The 20,056-nt window shown below is 41.3% G+C and overlaps 1 protein-coding gene across 8 annotated transcripts in view; it reads right to left on the minus strand.

Annotated features, from left to right (window-relative positions):
• Positions 1 to 6,368: 6,368 nt before the first annotated feature.
• The window catches only part of ABCC9 (ATP binding cassette subfamily C member 9), a 72,926-nt gene continuing 59,238 nt past the window's right edge, over positions 6,369 to 20,056 (minus strand). For 6 of the 8 annotated variants that reach the window (XM_064701594.1, XM_064701601.1, XM_064701628.1 and 3 more), the window contains 10 exons: positions 19,244 to 19,345; positions 16,336 to 16,456; positions 15,240 to 15,370; positions 14,575 to 14,653; positions 12,124 to 12,232; positions 11,798 to 11,901; positions 10,939 to 11,072; positions 10,610 to 10,672; positions 8,865 to 9,044; positions 7,982 to 8,114 (listed from right to left, as the gene is read on the minus strand). In XM_064701594.1, the coding sequence (XP_064557664.1) occupies positions 8,907 to 9,044; positions 10,610 to 10,672; positions 10,939 to 11,072; positions 11,798 to 11,901; positions 12,124 to 12,232; positions 14,575 to 14,653; positions 15,240 to 15,370; positions 16,336 to 16,456; positions 19,244 to 19,345 (981 nt within the window). In that variant the 3' untranslated portion in view covers positions 7,982 to 8,114; positions 8,865 to 8,906. Of the gene's footprint in view, positions 8,115 to 8,864; positions 9,045 to 10,609; positions 10,673 to 10,938; positions 11,073 to 11,797; positions 11,902 to 12,123; positions 12,233 to 14,574; positions 14,654 to 15,239; positions 15,371 to 16,335; positions 16,457 to 19,243; positions 19,346 to 20,056 lie in introns of all 8 variants that reach the window. The other 2 variants (XM_064701620.1, XM_064701587.1) reach the window with 1 other exon arrangement.

Raw genomic sequence — 20,056 nt, forward strand, 5'->3', positions numbered from 1 at the left:
GCATCTCACTTGCATGCAACTATTGGTTTAGTACCAGTTCCCTTTCCCTTTTTCCCTTTTCCCTTTTTTCCCTTTTCCTTATTCTCTTCCTCTGCCCTTCTCCCATTTAGCTCCTGTGAAGTATTTGTTGACTTCTAGGGCTGGTGTTCCCCAGTACAGCTGCTAGGTGCAACTCAAAAAAACCAAAACCAACTGTCTGAGAACTGCATGGAACACTTCCCACCCCTTCACTTCTTCATGAGATGCTTGAATTGTATGACTTTGCTTCTGACACAAATTAGCTCATGCCACATGCCCAATTGCACAGTTTCCGCTGAAGTTCTTGAAATCCACAGCTTTATAATCAGGGACACAGAAACACCAAGAAATGTTGTTTTATTTACTTGCCACTTCAGAGCATAAACCCACTTGTGTGGCTGTTTTCAGCCTCATCCCTTCTCACCCAGCCCCTCAAGCTGCTGCTGCGCTCCCCACCCCATCTCTGCTGGTAGTGAGTGCAACTGTGTGACATGTAGTTAGTGTGTGGATTAGCAGCTTGGAAAAATGGATCAAGCCCATCTTTGAGGGCAAGTGGGAGCAAGGAGTGACATTCCTCAAGCTACTCAAGTGGAACAGAAACTGCTGCCAGCACTGGCACTGTCAGGAGTTCCCTGTGAGCTCTCAGGCCCACGTGTTCCCCACTAACCTGCTGGAGGTTTCCTCCCCCTTAACTGGGCACCATGCAGAGGCTGAAATTCTTGTAGCTGAGATAGGAAAGGATCCATCAAACACACACAAATATCCTGGCACAGCCCCAGTGTGGCTGAACAAAGTTACTGATCCTTTCACCCACCATCACACATTGCAGGAAAAGTGCTTATTTTTTCCTCTCTGCCTGTTCAATACTGGAAGAGAAGCCTTCCTCCTCACTTCTCCTGGAGATGGATTTTGAGGAAGCCTGCTGGGCTATGACTACAGAGATGTGAGGATCAGGAGCTCCAGCTATGATTCTGAGCACAGCATCCATTTCTCCAAGTTCCAGTCTATGAATATGCTCTGGAGAGTGACAGCTACTAAAACCCTTCCCCTCTGACCTTTTAAATACTTGCTTGGTTGCCACATGCACAGTTCAGTCTGAGATTTAGTTAATAGCTGGGAAAATCTCCTAAAACGTCTCCTAACCCATTTGGTAAGGAACAGAGTGTCTGAGTGTTGTGAACACAGCCTTTTCAGGAAAAAAAATGATCAGAATTGATGGCAGTTTTAGGTCCAGTTTTCTTATGGCCCTTCATGTGTCTCCTTCTTGTTGTTTCATTCCCCTCCACCCACAAGCATTACTGATATTATGGTAAATATCACTTTACAATTATGCCTATCTAAAATCAGGATTAAATAGTACACTTAGACATGAATCTGAAATTTCCACATTATAGCTCTGTCCAGCCCTTTCAGAAAATCCTGCTATGTAATAAGTTTTGTTTGAAATTCTAATCTTAGCTTAGAGATAGGATGACTTTGCAGGCGTCCAGAGATGTCATGCACTTCGAGCAAGGCTTCCACAGAGACTCAAAGCTGATAAGCCATATTCGGACAGTGTGGGTGAACTCTTCCCTACATGAGCTGGCAGGACATCCATCAAACATGAAAGAGCACAAACTGCAAACTAAGGGCATCTGTTACCCTGAACTAGCTCTTTCTCCCCCTGTTTCATGCAAGAGCAGCAGGACAGAAATAGTTTTTATCATCAGAATACATGTAACGAGTATTCTCGTATTACCCTTGTCCAGTGTAAGTTGCATAGTGAAGTTTGTTGTTCATTACGTGCCTTTTCCTGGAGTTTATCCTAAGGCTCTGGGAAGAGCAACCCCATTTTGGGACTGTTTCCTTGCCTCCCCATGCCATAATTTATGGGAAGACTGTAAATCAGTTTCTAAGTGGGTTGAACATTGTTACAGTGAGTTTCTAGCTGTGTTCCTAGAGCATGGTGTCCCTTAGGTGCTTCCCCTCCCTGGCTCACTGGCTTTTTCAGGGTTAAATTAAGATTATGCCACTGACAGAAGACAGATGCTATGTCTCACCTTCAGATCTTGTCACACAATATCTGACAACTCAAAGCCCTCAAATCTCAGATGCTCTGGTGGGACCTGAAGAAATAGATGGCCCCAAATCTGAATGATTCATCCGTGAAAATCTGCAGTACTCAGAGATTCTTAGGCTCCCACCTTCCTGCCTCTGATGGAGAAGTCAAATTGCTGAAAGAGGCCTAATGTGGCTGGGAGAATAAAAACACATATAACCATTAAATATGGAAGAATATGCTGCCTTGAGGCGTCTGCAGCTGTGCTCTTGAAGGGCGGAGGTTCTGGACCATGTCATTTACACGAAGCTGCATTAGTTCCTTAGTTACATGGTTAAATATTTTACTGCACATTGAAGTGATATTTATGGATATAGCCTGAAAATCCTGAAATAAATTAAAGGGAGAGTTAAGAAATGTCATGGTAATAGCTGTGAGGAACTCTTCTGGGCAGTCCTAGCTGGGACTGTACATTACTTACTTATACCTTTAATCCAGAGGTTGTATAACCATGTAATGTATTTATGTATAAAGCAGACTAATACACATACATGGGAATGAATTGCAGTGCCCACTGAAATGTGCAGTGTGTTGGATGCTGTATTATTATATAACAGATCATGGGATGAAAATCCCCATGTTCCATGAAAATGAAAGAAGGCATCTTGCACATGATGAATGACAATTACACCTAATAGAAACCAATTAAAATTACCTTTTAAATAACTGCTTGTTTATAGTTTTCAGAATGTGGTATATTATATTAGAGAAATGAGCAGCGCCTGCCAGGAGTGTCTGTTCTGTTTCCATGGGTAATATCTAGCAGCAGACAAATGCTATCAATAGTGAATAATTAATAGTAACTGTAGTAAATATATTTTCTAAAAATCTCTCTTCTCTTGACAGATTACACTTGGAAGTTTCTTGGCTTCATTCAAGCGAATACTTTAAGCTGTGCTGCCAAAACAAAACAGCATCAGCAAGTTGCTAATGCAATAGACTCATTTGTACGAGTCTACACACTTCTGCCTCACAACAATTTTTTCATCATTTGAATACCTGATAGTCTTTCCCTACAGCTCTGCGCAGAGGTCAATTCTAGAGGAGAAAAAACAGAACAGTGAAAAACCAATGTGGAAATGATTGGGATGTTTGCATGGCAACGATAATTTGATTTACAGTTTTGTTTTCAGACTTTCCTTAGTAGTCTCTTAGTTTTGCCTCTGAAAGGATTTAGTTTCCAAAGAGGCTGAGGAGTTCTTCACATGCCACCATGGAATTCATATCAGAGAATTTAAATAACATATTTTGATTTTAAATAAGGCTTTCAAAAGATGCTACTTGAGGATGCAAATATGAAGAGTTAATTGTTGCTTTTAATCACATTTATTGGGAGAATCTTTGCTCCAGAGTGGTTTTTATAAGTGGCACTGTGGTTTCAGTGGATATTTTAGAGTTGATTTTGACTGGCAGTATCATCACACTGAGGACACGGGGTTATAGTGCTTCCAAGGGGAACATACTCCAACTTCTGACACTGGATAATGGAATCATGATAATGAAGACATGGCCCCTGTCAACAGCTTTTTTTATAAAAGTAGCTGTTGACTCAAGTGTGTTATGTCTCCATTTATTTTTTTGATAAAATATCTACAAGCATTCATGTAAAATGCTCGTGTGAGATTTCCTTCTGCTTTTCGTGATGCATTAACAAAATTGCCTGTGAATGTATTGACATCTTTACACAATAAAGCACAGCAGTCCATTGCTTTGGGAAGCAAAAAGAACACAGTTAAATGAAACAACTTATTGTACAAGGAGTTTTTACTACTTGACCACATTTGAAACTGTATTTCTATTTTAAGAAAACACATTTCAGTGTTATTGCTCTTTGCAGAGGGTTTATATATAATGAGATGCAAACTTCTTTGGGCTATGTTCCTGCTGGTACTAATTGAGTTCCCTGGAGGTGCATGAATTTATAGCAGAGGTGTTCTGCTATACCTAAAAGGGGCTTGTCCAAGTGCTTGAGAAGCATTGGAGAATATGTTCTTTCAGCTGACTGATACAGCTGGGCAAAGCAGGTACACTCCTGCAAATAAAGAGCTTTTTCAGGTCTGCAGTGAGACTGGAACTTATTATAAGCACTTAAGATACCTCTTGTATGTATCACTTGGCCTAACAAAGCAGAGACATCTCCATGCAGAGACTTTGCCTGGCTTATGCCCCTGGCTTAACAGAGCTATCTCAAACTGCTCAGGGGAAGTTCTGGTGTTTCCTAGCATGATTAAGATTGGGCTCAGTAGAGGTTGTATGGGATATTTCTAGTTTAGAAGAAGCAGGGATTAGCTATCATGAGCTGTGATGAGTTTGATGAAAGGCCACATACAGGAAGGGAGCAGTTTGATCCATGCCAGCCCTTAGACCTGGCTCAAGGAGTGGGAAAGATACCCATGGGGTGTAAGCCAAAGGTTAAGAATCACTGTTGTGGCTCCACAAGCCATTGCACAATCAATTTCTGTACTTAAAGGGGACCTGCAGAAAGATGGGAAGGGACTCTGTGAGGGAGTGCAGTGGTAGGAGGAGGGGGAATGACTTCAAACTGGAAGAGTGTAGGTTAAATTGGATATTGGAAAGAAATTCTTCCCTGTGAGGGTGCTGAGGCCCTGGCACAGGGTGCCCAGAGCAGCTGTGGCTGCCCCATCCCTGGCAGTGTCCAAGGCCAGGCTGGATGGGGCTCTGAGCAACCTGGGATAGTGGAAGGTGTCCCTGCCCATGGCAGGGAGTGGAACAAGAGAAGCTTTAAGTTTCCTCCCATCCAAACCATTCTGTGATTCTATGATCAGCAACAACTTTGCTATTTCTCTCCCAGGAAGAGTTAACAGAAAAATAATGCAGATGGAATGAGAAATATTATTTATAATTTATCACAGAGGTGTCTTTCCTCTGTCCATAGTTAAATTTACACATAGCCAGTGTTCACATTCAAAGCTCCTTTGGAGAAGGAAGAACTTCATAGTTCTGAAGCACAGTATCACAATACTGAAAGCTTGCTTGGTTTAATGCTTAGAAAAACAAACCAACTCCAAACCATGATGTCACTAGAGTAAGTGTCCCCCTGAAGAGCAGGGGTGTTATCAAAGAAAGACAGGAAAGGGAAAGGGAGAGTGAGTGCAGAGCTGTGTGAGAGAAGAAATGGGACAAAGGGCATGGAGCTCATCTGGGAAGGAGTGGGAGGGCATAGGCAGAATAAGGAGCATCCAGAGATTGCAAGCAGGAGCCTCAAAGGTCTATGACACAGGGAGATGGTGAAGAAAAAAGAGCAAGGAGGCTGTGGAAGAGAAGAAGGGCCTACCAGCAGAAGAGGCAGTGTGACAAGAATCAAAGGAACAGTCTCCACCTGATGTTTCCTTTACTGTGCACGTGACAGCCTTAGGAAACTGCTCCCAAATGGGACACACTTCAGACCTTTACATGAAATCAAAAGAAATTTGTTTCAAAGATTTTGTACCTTCTGCACCCTTTTCAGTAACAAAACAGCTCTGCAACCTTTGGCATCACCCTCCTGCTTTAGACAAAAACACAAAAAATGTTCATCCTAAGCCCTTGGGGTGTCTGTACCATCACGTGGACAGAAGCTGTAACAGGAGATCTCCTGTATCTGCAGCAGGTGGTTTATGTTTGTTATCTTGTAAGATTTGCGTATCTTGATTAGGATTAATGCTTTAGAAATGGGATTGTGCTTTTAAACCTGCTGGGCAGCAGTGGGACCCACTGCAGCAGTCACCCAACACTTCAGCCATGGTGAGTCTAACACTGGGGCCAATATTCCTGCACTCCTCCCTCCAAATGGATGGAGCATGATGAGGTTCTCTCACCCCATCATGTGTTCCTTTTCTCACATATCTATTTTATTTTCCACCTGTTCAAACAACAGAGTTCACTTCTAAAGCCAGGGGGGAGCAAACCTGCAATGGCTCTGGGACAAACCTAAGAGAAAAGAGATGCTAATTATTGGCCCCTCTTAAGTATTACAAGACACAGTCCCAGGCTCATGGCAACCCTTTAATGCAGTGGGAACAGGGATCTCAATGAACTGGCTAACATCACTTAAAATAAATCAGGATTACATTGTTATCAAAGACACACAGATCAACAAAACTTCTTGTGCTTCATCTCTATACCCAGTCTGACAGCAGGGAATCCAATTATCCAATTATCTTTTCACTGAAGACAATTAAATTAAATGAAGAATAATTTTGGCCTTTTGGCCATGAAATTTGGAGAACAATATGTGCTTCTGCAGCAGACATCTGTTTATAAAAATGTATTTTATTTGAATGACAAAGGTCAGCACGGGGAATTAATCCAGAAAAGAACAAAAACACTTTCACAGCGGTAGACAGGGAAATCACAGAAGTACTTCCCCTCATAAAATGTTCAAGACTGAGCTCTTTTGTTTCGTTGTATCACACAGGTATATTTTCAATAATTCAGAGAAAATAAAAACTTCCAAAAATTAATTTAAAAAGATAAACCACTATATAATTTTTTGCACTGTGAGACTAAATGGAAGCCAGTTTCAAGTCCTACAACTTCTCCAAAATTGTTGCGCTTTTTTTTTTGGTGGGGGGAGGGACAGAAATGCTGCACCTTTTGTTATTTTAATGCACTATAAATACGCTTAAGTGCACTTAGTGTTCTTCCTAAATGTTGTAGCAGCAGGTGAATAAGAATCACCTTGAATATTACCAGTGAAGCTGATCTCTCAAGCTGTACCTTTGAAAATATGCCTGTGAAACTTCTTCTGGGTGTTTACTGCCCAAGGGTCAGGATCAAACTGTGTGTGAGTCAGGTGCAGACAACCTTTGCAAAGCTGCCTGATGTAAAGATGTGTCTAACTTCATCTACATTCTTGAGGATATAGCAATAATTTGAAAATCACACCTCCTTGCACTAGATCTGATTTAGAGGTAGGCCACAAATATATAAAGGAAAATAAAAGTTGTCCCCAAATAGAACTTGAAGGACTAAAGACATATAAAACAATTAGTGGTTGGCTAATTACATGCCATTTTAAGCAGAATATTTTAGTAGACATGATTAAAGGATTGGCTAATATCAAGTTTATAAATTCAGATCAATTTTAATACAAAGTCTTGAGGTACTGTACAAAATTCCTCTATAAGCCTATCAAAGCATGCATAATCATAGGATGATTTGAATCTTTAGTGAAAGTTGGAAGAATGAATATGGATTTAGGAACTGACTGTATGAACAAACCATCGTTGCTCTGAAAATAGTTCTATCATGACAGAAGTGTGCTTACTAAAGTGAAGGACAGGAAGAATGTCCTTATTCCTGATGAAATTCCTTTCCCTTATTCGCTGCCCCTCTGCTACAACTTGGAGAGCAAAGTTTATGCCTTTGGAATGCAGCAGATTGCCCCAAGTGTTATGGGCTTGGATGTTTTTCCTAATTTTTCCCTCTGGGGACAGAATGCATCTGGGGAACCTCTTGCTTCCTTGACAAACTGCACGATTTGATTGCTGGTTCCAGCATAACATATGCAGTTTATAAGATCAGTGCATTCTTTTTCTCTCTTTAAACAAAAATGAAGTCAATAAATAGTCTAAGGAAAATGCCAAATTCTCGGGAAGTAAAAACTTCTCCCTCCGTGTATGCGTGTGTGTGTGCATGTGTGTGAAGTTTAATAGCTTTGAATAAAGTGACATTTTTATTGCTTCAAGGCATACATATATTGCAATAGGCTTTATTATTTTGAAAGATGGAAGTGTGAAGAAATAAGCTCTAAAATACAAAACAAGACAAAAAAGGTAAAAGTGATGTTACACTGAGTAGAAAATATTTGCATTTCGTCTGTTTAAAAATAAGCTGTTAAAATGCATTGTGTAGCTGTTCACATGTCAGCCCGGACAAAGGAAGCGAAGATGCCATCTTCCTGGGAAAGCAGGTTCTCAGGAGTATCGTATTCCAGAATGTTCCCTCGCTTCATGACGATGACCAGGTCTGCAGTGAGGATGGTGTGAACCCGGTGCTGCCACAAAGGAAAGCCAACAGGTTTTCATTTGGATAATTCTAATGGGCCTCATGCAAGGCAAACCTCATTGGGGAAAGGCTGTCCTTGTTTACAGCAATATTTGGAATAGATCCTTTTACTTTAATCTGAGGTGATCTTCAATTATTTTACAGCCCCTGCCACCAAGCCTGAAAATACTTAAGCATGAGCTTCACTTTTTGCCATTATGGACAACACAGCTGTTGGAATAAATGCTATGGCACCACTGAAATACATCTTCCCCTGTGGGAAATAGGGCTGAGAAGCATCCTGCACTGTCAGGTGGCTTAGCATCCTGCTCTGCTCCTTGTTCTCTGCACCCCAGCAGTCTGCTCTCCATCTACCTCAGGCATCCCTGGGCTATTGCCTTCTGTAAATCCCTCTGAGATTTGGGTGTACTCCAGGAAACAGTTTAATCCCATAAACTACAGGTTTGAAACCAGTTTGAGCTTAATTTCAAGGCCATATGAATACAGCCAGTCAGGTATAGTGTGATATTTCACTGAAGAGGCTGAAACTCAGAGATCATTTCATGGGTTGGATTCCCTTGACATGGTAGTTTCAGTGTCAGCTGCATGTCTAAGATTTACATATGATCCACATAAATAGTCATGAAATTAAACAAATCCAGGAATCACACAAGAAACACCTTTTTGCACTGTCCTCTCAGAAGCTGTGCAATAGAAAGGAAGCAGAGTGAAAGGAAACTAAAGAGGTAAAAATAACTACCAAAGAGCCAGAAGTCCTGTGAACAGTGTGGACTGAGAGAGTCTACTTGTGAGTCTTCACCAAAGTGGTGAACAGGCCGTCCTCTTTGAGGAGTAAGTTTGAGGCAGTGTCACATTCAACTAGAAAGCCCTCAGAAAGGACTAGGACAATATTGGCATCCAAGATGTGAGACACACGATGCTGGAAAAAAGAACAGAAAAACAGGTGGGTGAAGGAAAGATCAGCTGTGGACGAGGAAAGGAAGGAATGAAGCCAGTTCCGTGAGGAAAGCTAAATATTAATGTGTGCGGTTTCACTTGAGACACTGATTTTGGAAAGGCAAAGCTAAAGAAAAGAGATTCCAGCCAGAAGGACAATAAGCATGGAACTGAAGGACAACAGTGTCACCACCAGAATCTTCAGCATTTACACAGCCAAGAACCTTGGAGCACATTGTAAATGGGCTGGGTTAAGTGGCTTGCCTGACACAAACTACTCGATGACAGGCTTGAAACCAGAGTCCAGGAGGCCTGACTGTAATCTCTAACCACAGGACTCCAGATTCCAGACAAGGCAAATGAAACAGCTGTTGAAACACGTATTTATCTCATGGAAAAAACCTGTTTGTTGACTAATGCCGCTGTCACAGGTGGAAATATTCTTAATGGTGTCCACCACATCTCTATGCACGTGTATGTATGAAACATGTATGGATATAGGGAACTTTTGGGCACTAGAAGTGGCAGGAAAATGGGAAAAAACATCATAAACCGCTAGCTGAAAAGATATTATTCTGGGGGGTAATTCCCATTGATTCTGATGCCTTAAGTTTTAGCTTTCATATATTCCAGATTCTGTACTGCCTCAGTGTGTAACTCTGAACTTCATATAAAGTATTAGCAAGTTCTCTTCACAGTTGAATTAGACAAAACAACCTTTTCCAGCCTGAAAAGCAAGGACACTGTTGCAGCTTCAGGCCCCAAAAGTACCAACAATGGTGAATTGAGGAGAGCAATGTGGGAAGATGGGCTTACATAACCTGAAGCTGTTACTGGACATTTAACCCAAATATGTAAATGGACCAAAAAGTATAAAAGTGTGAAAATTTGTGACATGATGTCCATCTTGGGTGGAGCCATGGCCAGGCTCTTGTACTGCTCAAGGTATATCCTTTGAAGGCCTTTTTAATAAATATTTATCTTATTCTTTAACACTCTCTAGCCTCCAGTAGCCTCTATGGGCATCAATTCCAGTTTTTAAAACTTTTATTGTAAACCCAGATTTTTATTCCAAAGGAGAGAAAAGATAACCCAGACTGAGAAACCGCATCAAGAATATTATAAAATCTCAACTCATAAATTTGTGCAGTGTTTGTAGGCACTACACATACATAGCCTTCAGAGGCAAAATTCAAACCTAGATTTTGATGCAGCTTTCAGTAATGGTTAAACCATGCATTTGCTTTCAATTTTTTTGTGAGAATAACTTCAAATTTTGGTGGAGACAGTGCAGATGCTGAAGTTCCCTGTAAAGTCTTTGTTCAGATCCAAGTGTTTTAGTTTAATAGCAAGACAGCATTTACTGCAAAATTTCAGGTTGATAGTAGGTGTCTGACTTGTTCTAGTATCATGGGAATATTCTGGCCTTGTGGTTTAGTTCTATTTTGTAATACTTTTAGTTTTATGTTGTGGTGTTTAACTGGTGAAGGCCAAGGTTAACTGCCTGAGGAATGAGGAAAAAAGAGCTTTTTCTGGTTTAATACTTACCGCTATTGTAACAACAGTGCGGTCGGCAAAGGCAGTCATCACAACCTTCTGCAAGATGTTTTCCTGTCAGAGGAAAAGGCTCACTCCAGTTACTTCATCCTGTTACATTCTAATTCACGTGTTTTTAAGCATATTCCACACTATCTCTTTCCCAGAAGGGAAATGTCACACCTGTGAAAGCAGGAGTTCTCTAAAGCGTTTCATTTTATCCTGAGAAACAAAAAAACTGCCAGCTTTTTCTGCTACAGAGATCTCACACTTTGTGGCTGACACTTAGGGAAGATGCCTTTCTCCTGGTAGATCCTTAATTAGCTAATTGCTGTACTCACTGTGGCCATGTCAATAGATGCTGTGGCTTCATCCATGATGAGGATGCTGCTCTTGCGGACAAAGGCTCGGGCCAGACAGAAGAGCTGCCTTTGCCCCACACTGAAGTTTTCCCCTCCTTCTGTGACCATGGCATCTGTAACAAAACCAGTTCCTGTGAACATCTGAGCACCTCTGAAATGCTGCCCCTGAGAGCTCTGTTTGTGCACTACTCCAGGGCCAAGCAAAATCCCCATAAAAGCCAATAACCATAACCTTGACTGACCAGTGGGATGGAGGGATACCAAGAAAAATGAGCACAGCCTCTTGGGAAAGGAGAAATATATCACTAAACAAACAGTTGGCACAAATTGTTAGAAAATCTGGTAGGCTGCAGGGTAATATCTTAGTAATATGAAATATACTTAATATGGAAATAAATATGGAAGTTTCCTTTATGAAATGGATCTGAAATGGTAAGAAAAACTCTGTCAGAGTTTACAGCTCTGCTTGCAAAGCCAGATTCTGCTACAGAAGGTAAAATTGTTCTTTATTCTCCTTAGTGATTATCCTACTGTGATTATAGAATCATCACATGTCCTGAGTTGGAAGGAGCCCACAGGATCACCAAAATCCAGCTCCTGGCCCTGCACAGGACAGCCCCAAGAATCACACCATGATGCTGAGATGTTGTAGGATTTTTCCACAGTGCATGGGAAACCAGACTATTCTTCAGCTTTTCAATAAAAATATTCTCTACTATGAAGAGTGTCTGGCACTCCTATGTGATGATCCAAAGTGTCAGATGGGATGGATCTGTTTATCTGTGTGCATGCATGACTCCATTATTGGTCCATGATCCAGAGATTGGTTCAGACATACCAAGGCCTCCTGGCAATGACTTGACCATGTTCTTCAACTGAGCAATCTCCAGAGCTTCCCAGAGTCTGTCATCGGTGCACTTGCATTCAGGATCCAAATTAAAGCTGCAAAGAAAACCATAACAGGAGTCTTGTCACCGCAATTACTTTCAGGTTTTCTGCAAATTAAAACCTTGGCACCGTGTGTCACTTGGCAGGCTGTGCAGATGGATTGGGCTGGGCTAGGAAGGTTCCTTGGCTGTTCCATCTTCTCCTGTCCCCCAGCTCCCATGACAGGCAGGCTGTGCAATGCTGCCTGCCACCCAACCCCTGATGGCATACACCTACCGGATGGAGCCACTGAACAGGATTGGGTCCTGCAGAATGATGGAGAGCCGGGACCGGAGCGTGTGCAGAGGCAATTTGCTGATGTCTATCCCATCAATCACTATCCTCCCTGTGTCAAACAACACACAGAACACCTGAGGGAATTGCACAAAGCACGTGATCCACAGGTAGCAGGTGGAAAGTTGGAACAGCCCCTCTGGGCTGGTCTCTGGATGATGGGACACTATCTCTGTGAGCTCTCAGCACTGTCAGACACATGGGGAAGGTGAATGTATCTAATTACACAAGCCAGGGATGTCCCAGTTTATTAGTGATACTGCCACCTTGCTCTTTTCCTTTTTCTTCCCTCCACCCTCCCTTAAAGGAAATTACATGTCTTCTCTTCTGTGTGACTAATGGTAGCAACATAAGGATAATTTATTATGGGTCAATTACAGCCAAACAGAGCAAGAACAAGAGCAACTTCTGTTGCTGTGCCTTTCTTTGCTCCCCTTGAATTCAACAGTTGCTGAAGGCATTTCCTTTGAGAAGGAGCACAATTTCTTTTGCATAATACATGCTTGTGTAGTGGGGGTTGGAGGTGACAGGGAAGGGATGGACCAAGGCAAACTGAATGAGGATGTGGTAAAGGCTATTTCCATCAGGCACTTCTGCAGTTTTCATGTGGATTGCTTCACTAGGCAGCTGCACTCCTTGCTGGGATGTACTTAACATTCATTTCATCAGTTCTCTCTCCCAGCAGTGAGAACATAACTGTGAACTGGCAGGCATGTGGATATTCAGAGATTTGTACAGGTTCTCCTTCTGTCATTCCCATTGTCATGACACTGCATTTTGTAAGTTGTTCTCTGTGACCCTGTTCCAGTGGAAGACTTCATTGCCCCCCTAGCTGGACTACTTCTGTTATTGTAGTTTTATGCTTTTACTATATGGCCAGAAGAATCAAGATTTTATCTGTAAGGTGCAAAGTCCAAATCAGGTTATAGGACTTATGCTTGAGACATTGGTGGTTGCAGAAGCTTAAGCAATTCCTTTTCTTTACAAATAAGGATATTAGAGTTGGCTAGCAGAGGATGAGGTAGAATAAGGAGGGAAAAAATTAATATGGCATGCCTGGGGAATAGGGAAATGTATATTTGATAGAAGCCAGGGTGCTCAAAGAAAAGAGGAGATGAGAGAACCTAAGGGAAAAATTAAATTTGAGAGGAGCTGTGAAACTGGGAAAAGATTGAGGGGTGATCAAGCAAGACACAAGAGAAATGGGAGGTTGTTTGAACATTGGGCAAAAGAAGGGAAACACTAAAGAACAAAGCAAAAGTAGGAAAATAAAATAGGACAGAAAATTTAGGGAGATAACGAAGACCTAAGGAACAGCATGAATGAAATTTTGCCTCTAGTAAAGTTACTCGAAATCTTATTATGTAACATTTATTAGAGTCAGGACCCCACCCAGAAGTGGATCAGCATGGAGGCCAAATATGGATCCAGCTGGGACAGGGATGTGCACAAAGGATAAACAGAGCTTGATTAGAAAAGGCTTAGATGTTCCCATTGGGAAGAATCAAGGATACAGGAGAAGGAGACAAAGAAAATACACAGAAAGAAGACTTAAATAGAAGGAAACTTCAAACTGGCCAAAAGCATAGTTATTATTTCTTTGCAATATTTGTATATCCAGGAATCATGGTCATGAATCAGAAGCCTGTGAGCACAGACACGTATAGGCACAGAACCACAACAAAAGCAAGTATTAGCTACATCAGATTCACTTATCCTCCCACATCCTACTGTGCTTTCTCTGGCAAACATTCCAAACACAATGGCTAAATTAGAAACATGGAAATTTTTGAAACAAAAAGATGTCTTTCTAGTGGTTTTCTATATTCCCTCAACAGCACACATGTATTTGTATTATAAATGCTGAAAAGCAGTCCATGCCAATTAGCTGGGACAAGTAAATGCTGCAGGAGTGAAAACATAGAAATATATATCCAACCCTTGACTCAAATTCTGCTGCAGATAAGGGAAAGCGTAATAAAAAAAAAAAAAAACCAACAAGGGAATGGACTTGTTGAGTTCTAGTTTCTACTCTGCTAATATTTTGACAGCTTTAATAAGTTAATGTAGTTATTCTTTAAGCAAACATTTAGACACTCCAGAGAGTTACATATTTTTGTCCTGTCTCAAAAATTGCATATTGTTTTGTCAGACCATATGCATATTTTTTTTCAATTAGAAATATAATCTGTGCACAACATTTCCTGGGAGAAACAAGTGCTATTCACAATAGGGCACTTTGAAGGATTAGGCATAACATTTCTAATCAAATATCTTCTAAGCCAGAGAACCAGGCTATAAACTATCAAAAAGGGTCCTTGCTTCTTCTCAGGAAATAAGGGGGGAGCAGTTGAGGAATGACAGCATATTCCAGGGAAAATGGAAAAAACTGACCATCAAAAATGTCCACCATTCTGAAGAACGCCAGGGACAGGGAGGACTTGCCACTACCAGTGCGACCACAGATCCCAACCTGCAAAAATGGAAGGTGTCACTTACTCACAGAGTACTTACTCACTTACTCCTTACTCCTTACTTACACCTGCAGTTCTTTGGGGAGAGCTGCACTGGATTGTGCTGTTGGTGAGTAGAAAGGTCCTTCCCAAAGGCAGGTGGCACACCAGGGAAAACACAAAACAGCACAGCAAGCATATTCCCCTTTTCTGCCCCTCATCACAAGGACTCGTCCCGAGGGCATTTCAGCATTTTGACATGGATGCCAATGACACTCTGTGCTGAAATGTGAGATACTCTTGTGTTTTTACACAGTTCAGTCTGATATCCTTCTAATTTATCTGCCATTTAGACTTACTGTTAAGCAAGGAAAATGGACTTGGAAAGACATGGGATAGCCAGAAGAAAAATTGCTCCCAGCCAAGAATAAGTTTTATCAGTGTAAGTTTTTCATCTGTGCCCGAGGACCTCAGAGAGGACTGTAAATGTATATATCTGATAATGCAAGTTGTTAATCTTGTTCTTCTGGCACTTCAGAAAGGAAAGCTCAGTAATGAAGAATCTGCACCGGAATGAGGATGATGGGCAATTGCTGGACATGGTACCTTTTGTCCTGGTTTGATATAGGCCTTCACATGCTTCAGAACAGGCTTCAGGTTGTTTTCATAGCGAACACACAAATTTTCAATCTTGATTTCCCCCTCCTGGGGCCAGTCTTTGGGGACTTGAGAGGGATCTGAAATAGTTACAGAAAAACAAACTGAAATGAGTGCTGCCAGAGGTTCACCCTTTACAACAGTCACCTTTCCCCTCTCTCCTGCCCGGGCACCTTCCTTTAAGCCACTGGAAATACAGAGCTGCAGTTCCCTGCCAAGGGGAGGCTGAGCTGGGAACTGCCTGGCAGGCACTTGGCTTCCATATCTCCACACGTAGGGAGAGAGGGCAGATACTGAAGTGTCTCTTGGCACTGCAAGAGGGACAAGCCAAAGGAGCAGAGAACGCGGTGTCAGGGCAGCGTTAGTGTGGCCTTGGGTCAGTGACCGGCACAGGAAGGGCAGCTTGAGGAAGGAAGTTGTTACTGCCACACAGCATGAGCTGTTGACATTATCACAGCTCTTGTTTCTTCCTGATTTGTGAATACACAGCAGGTTTTGTCTCTGGACTAAGGAGCTTGGCTTTCCAGGGAAGCTTCTTGACCTATGAGCCATTTCTTGCACTTCAACCACTTCTGAAATAGCAATCAAGGCCAATTTGAAGTGTGTGTAGCACAAATTCCAATGTGCAGCTCAGAGAAGAGTTGCTGAGGTCTGCTTGCCAATGTGGCACTATCTTTAGTTCCCATCTGCTAGAAAGATCAGAGATTTTGAAGCATGTGACATTTCTAATTTTTGTCCTTATTTTTGTTTTCTAAATAACTTACATGGATGTTTTGTCATCTCATCTATAACTGTGGTATTTTTGATTGTACTATAGAGTCCTGCTCTGTCTCCCTGACACTTAATAGGATTTTTTTTCATGTTGACTAATGTGAATAACATATTTTCATAGCTTCTCTTAGCTATCCTTGTCACTCACACCAGTGGCAGCTCCTACACCTCAGTGAGAACAGATTTTGGCCAGAGAGGTGTGCATTTTGCATGACCAAGTCTACCATTCTTTCACATTACCATGTAAAAGCCCCAAAAAGATTAAGAACAATACCCAGGTAGCCTTCGTAGTTCTCTGATTCCATGTTCAGGAAGCTGTGTACTTTTTTTACTGCACCCATCTGCACCTCCAGATCAGCCAGATTCCTCACTACCCAGTTCAGGTAGTTGGTTATCTGCATCACAAAATGAAAACAAGGACAGGGTTCAGCCTTCTTTTTGTTCATCTACCCATCTGGAAATAAAGGTTGGATACATTTGTGAAAATCCTTGGCCTGATTCAACACAGTGGGCCTCTTTAACATTACAGCAGTTCAAGACTCAGTGCAACAGCATCAAATCCATAAGAAGCTAGTCATACTCCAACACAATTAGCCCTGAGGCAGCAATTTGGTTCTTGGTATTCTCATCCTTGTTTTTTGAAGAAGTATGGAAAAGTTGTACCTAAACTCTGACTGATTGAGGGAATCTCTTGTTTTCAACATCTAATAATCAGCACTGAAAGCTGTCTTCTTTAAGCACACAAACAGAAAAAAAATCAAAATTGAAAGTGCTGTTTGGAAATATTTTCTATTATGTATATTCTAATCTTTCAAAAACTGCAACTAAAGATTTAGAAAGTTAACTATTTGCAAATAAATTGAAAAGATTTTATTATAATTTCATTTCTACATATTTAGATAGTCCATTTCCCTCTGTGGAAAATATGAGAAGTTTTTAGCATTGAAATACATGAGGGAAAAAAAGTGTTATCAGTTCAGCAATATTTCCTTTCTGGGTTTTGTTCTTATTTGTAATGAAAAGGATTTTATCAATAGTTAAATCAACAGTAAAGGTATTACTTTTAGTAGATAAGAGTTGATTATTAGCTCTCTAACAATACTCAGTAGCTTAGAAAAACTTTTTTCTAGGCAAGACTTACTGTTTAAGGCTGCAAATTGTAAATCTGTTTCCTAAGTCTGTATTTAGGTGCTTCTGTAAAAAAGAAGAACTGATCTTATTAGGAAGAGTTGATTGACAAGAATCTTTAAAACTTGAGATATTTTACGTACTTGAATAAAGTTTTAGAAACTTAAAAATAAAACACCCTATGCACAAGCGTATTCAGAGAAAGGCTTTGCCATTTTTTCTTGTGAGTGCCAAATAAGGACTTTATTAAGAATAAATCACCCATTCTCACTTCTTTACCACTAACCTAATATTGATGCAGTAATGAAACAGTAAATAAATTTCAATGAGATACAGCAAAAATTGTGGTTAGTTTAGAGGACTTGGCTGCTTGCTTTATCCTTAAGATAGAGTTCTTGACGGGGTATTCTCTCCTTTATGTTCAGATACCTGCTTATTTGGTGTCCAGATTTTAAGTTAGGAAGTTACAGAAATGGGAAAGTTTGCAGATAAGTAAAACACTGTGGAACTACTGCTTGCAATGGCAGGCTGCTCTCCTAGATCTGGCAGATTTGATAACACAACCTGGCACCCAAAACTCTGCCCATTACCTCGGGCTTCATCACAGTTGTGCAAAGGGGTTAGCAGGGTTTATAAAAGAGGAGAGAATAAATTCAGGATGTCCACTGTAAACACAATTGCAGTACAAACAGTTTGCTTTCATCTAGGTCCAAATATCAGCCCTCTCTCAGCTGCAAAGAATAATTATTTAAAAAAATCAAACTATGCCAGGTGAGGCAGGTAATGATCCAGCTGCCTTTAAAAGTTCATCAGGGTTATTGTGGGCAGGAGGGAGATAGGTGATCACTTGGTGCCTAAAGCTCTTCTTCACCTGTTGTGCCAGACTTCAGCCCATGCCTGTTTCACACCAATGAACTGTTTGCAAACACAGGCTAAAAACAAAGAAGCCAAGGATGATGCAGACATCCTGACGCTTCCAGATCCCTGCTAATGAAGCAGCATTACCAGGAATGTTTTCAGAGTGAAGCTGAAGCCCTGGGACTGATTTTCAGTTGTTGACAGATTCTCACACTGTTGCAACAGCAGCGCAGAGGGGATCTAAGGTCTCCCTAAGGCAGCTGCTGAGGACTTTCTGTTGTGGCCATGGGCTCACCAGCATTTACGTGCAAAGCCAGATCTCAGGGTTAGACCCACACCTTTATCCCTTCCTCATACCAGTGCTTCAAAGCAGACAGATTTTTGCCATGTCAGTCATGATTTCAGAAGTTCTTCCTGCCACTATCATCATCCTGCCTTTGTCCCCACTCTCATGGTTCATTCAGTAATATTTTGTCCCAACTCTTGTGCTTAATTCATGAGTACTTCTACTCTCTGTGGTGATTGTCATTCACTCTGTGCTCATGATGAACACTCAGCCTCTCTTACAGCCAGGTACACTAAAATACTGTTCCTTCACACTGTTAATGACAGTGACAGAAGGAACCAGCTGCTGGACCACCACAACCTTGTCATCCTTAAGTCCATCTCCTCTGCATGCCTACTGCTACCTGGCATGATGAACCATGCCCACAAATGTCCCAATCCCCAGATCCATTCATAATTGCATGGACAATCTTGGGCATCTCAGTAATTTCCCTCCAAGGGCAAAACCCATAATTCTGTTTCTTCAGCAATTATTTTACTTGGTCTTTGGTTAAAGATTACCTAGATGATGACAATCTGTATTTTCTGGCAGGTTTTGCCATGTAGAGGTGGAAACAGCGCTGTGTTGTACAAAACAGAGTGCACAGCAGGTCCTCTTACGCATTTTTAATTTTCCTGCTCCACTTGGGAGCACACAGGGCCTGGGAATGGTTGTGTTTTTTTAATTGGCTCATAAAATCTGAAGCAAGTCCAAGTTGCCCTGAACTCTCTCAACTTTGGCTTGAGTCCATTATTTGCAGGATTCTTTTTTTTCAAGATTAAGAAAGCTGGGAGATGACAGTGTACACATAAAAATATTATAAAATTAATGTGTTGGTCTGGAAGTTCTTACACTTGGCCTTGGCACGTACCGTCAGAGCATACAGGAGACCCAGCCCCACAAACCCCGAGTGTGGCCCTTCGGTGATGGAAGTGACAGCAGCAGTCAGGACAATACAAGCACCCAGATAATCCTGGAAGGAGAGACAGGGGGACAAAATGAAAAAATGCAGCAACCAGAACATTTCTTTACCTGTGGAGGAGTTATGCTTTACTAAGAATTATTTATGTAATGACATCTAGCCCTTAATTTTGATTTGTTTTTTTCCCCTGGAAGAGGTCATGGTTGTGATGCCCAAACTGAAATACTCAAAGCAACTTGCTGAACACTAATGAAATAGGCCAGTAATTGCTGCAAATTCATTTGGGCTAAGGCATGACATTTGGGTGTCAACCCCAAAAACAGCAGGGATCAAAAAATCTAATAAGCATATTAAAAAAATCATGAGAAGGATATAACAGTGACACCCCTAATTCCCACTACTAAAACAAATCAATTCCACTCTCTGCACTCTCCTTCAGGTCTTCTCAACTATGGATCTGCCTCCTCAAAAAAAGGAAGTATCACTGACTTCACAAAGTCCAGGAAGGCTTTTGGTAGAATTTATACAGGTCATGCGCATGTTTTATTGGCAAAAGCTTTGCAAGAGCTGGAACCCATTTTCTTGATGTTTACCTCAGGTTTGAAGCATATGCCACATGTCATGTTGTGGAGTCAAGGTGCTGATTAATGGGATATAGTTGGTATTCCCACTCTCCCACTGCTGCCTGCATTACATTTACTTTGGATCACATTTTCTATTCATTTTTCTCCTCTTGTCTGATAATACTGTGTCAGGAATCTT

Source organism: Zonotrichia leucophrys, chromosome 1A (assembly GCF_028769735.1).
Source record: "Zonotrichia leucophrys gambelii isolate GWCS_2022_RI chromosome 1A, RI_Zleu_2.0, whole genome shotgun sequence".
NCBI classification, from domain to species: domain Eukaryota; kingdom Metazoa; phylum Chordata; class Aves; order Passeriformes; family Passerellidae; genus Zonotrichia; species Zonotrichia leucophrys.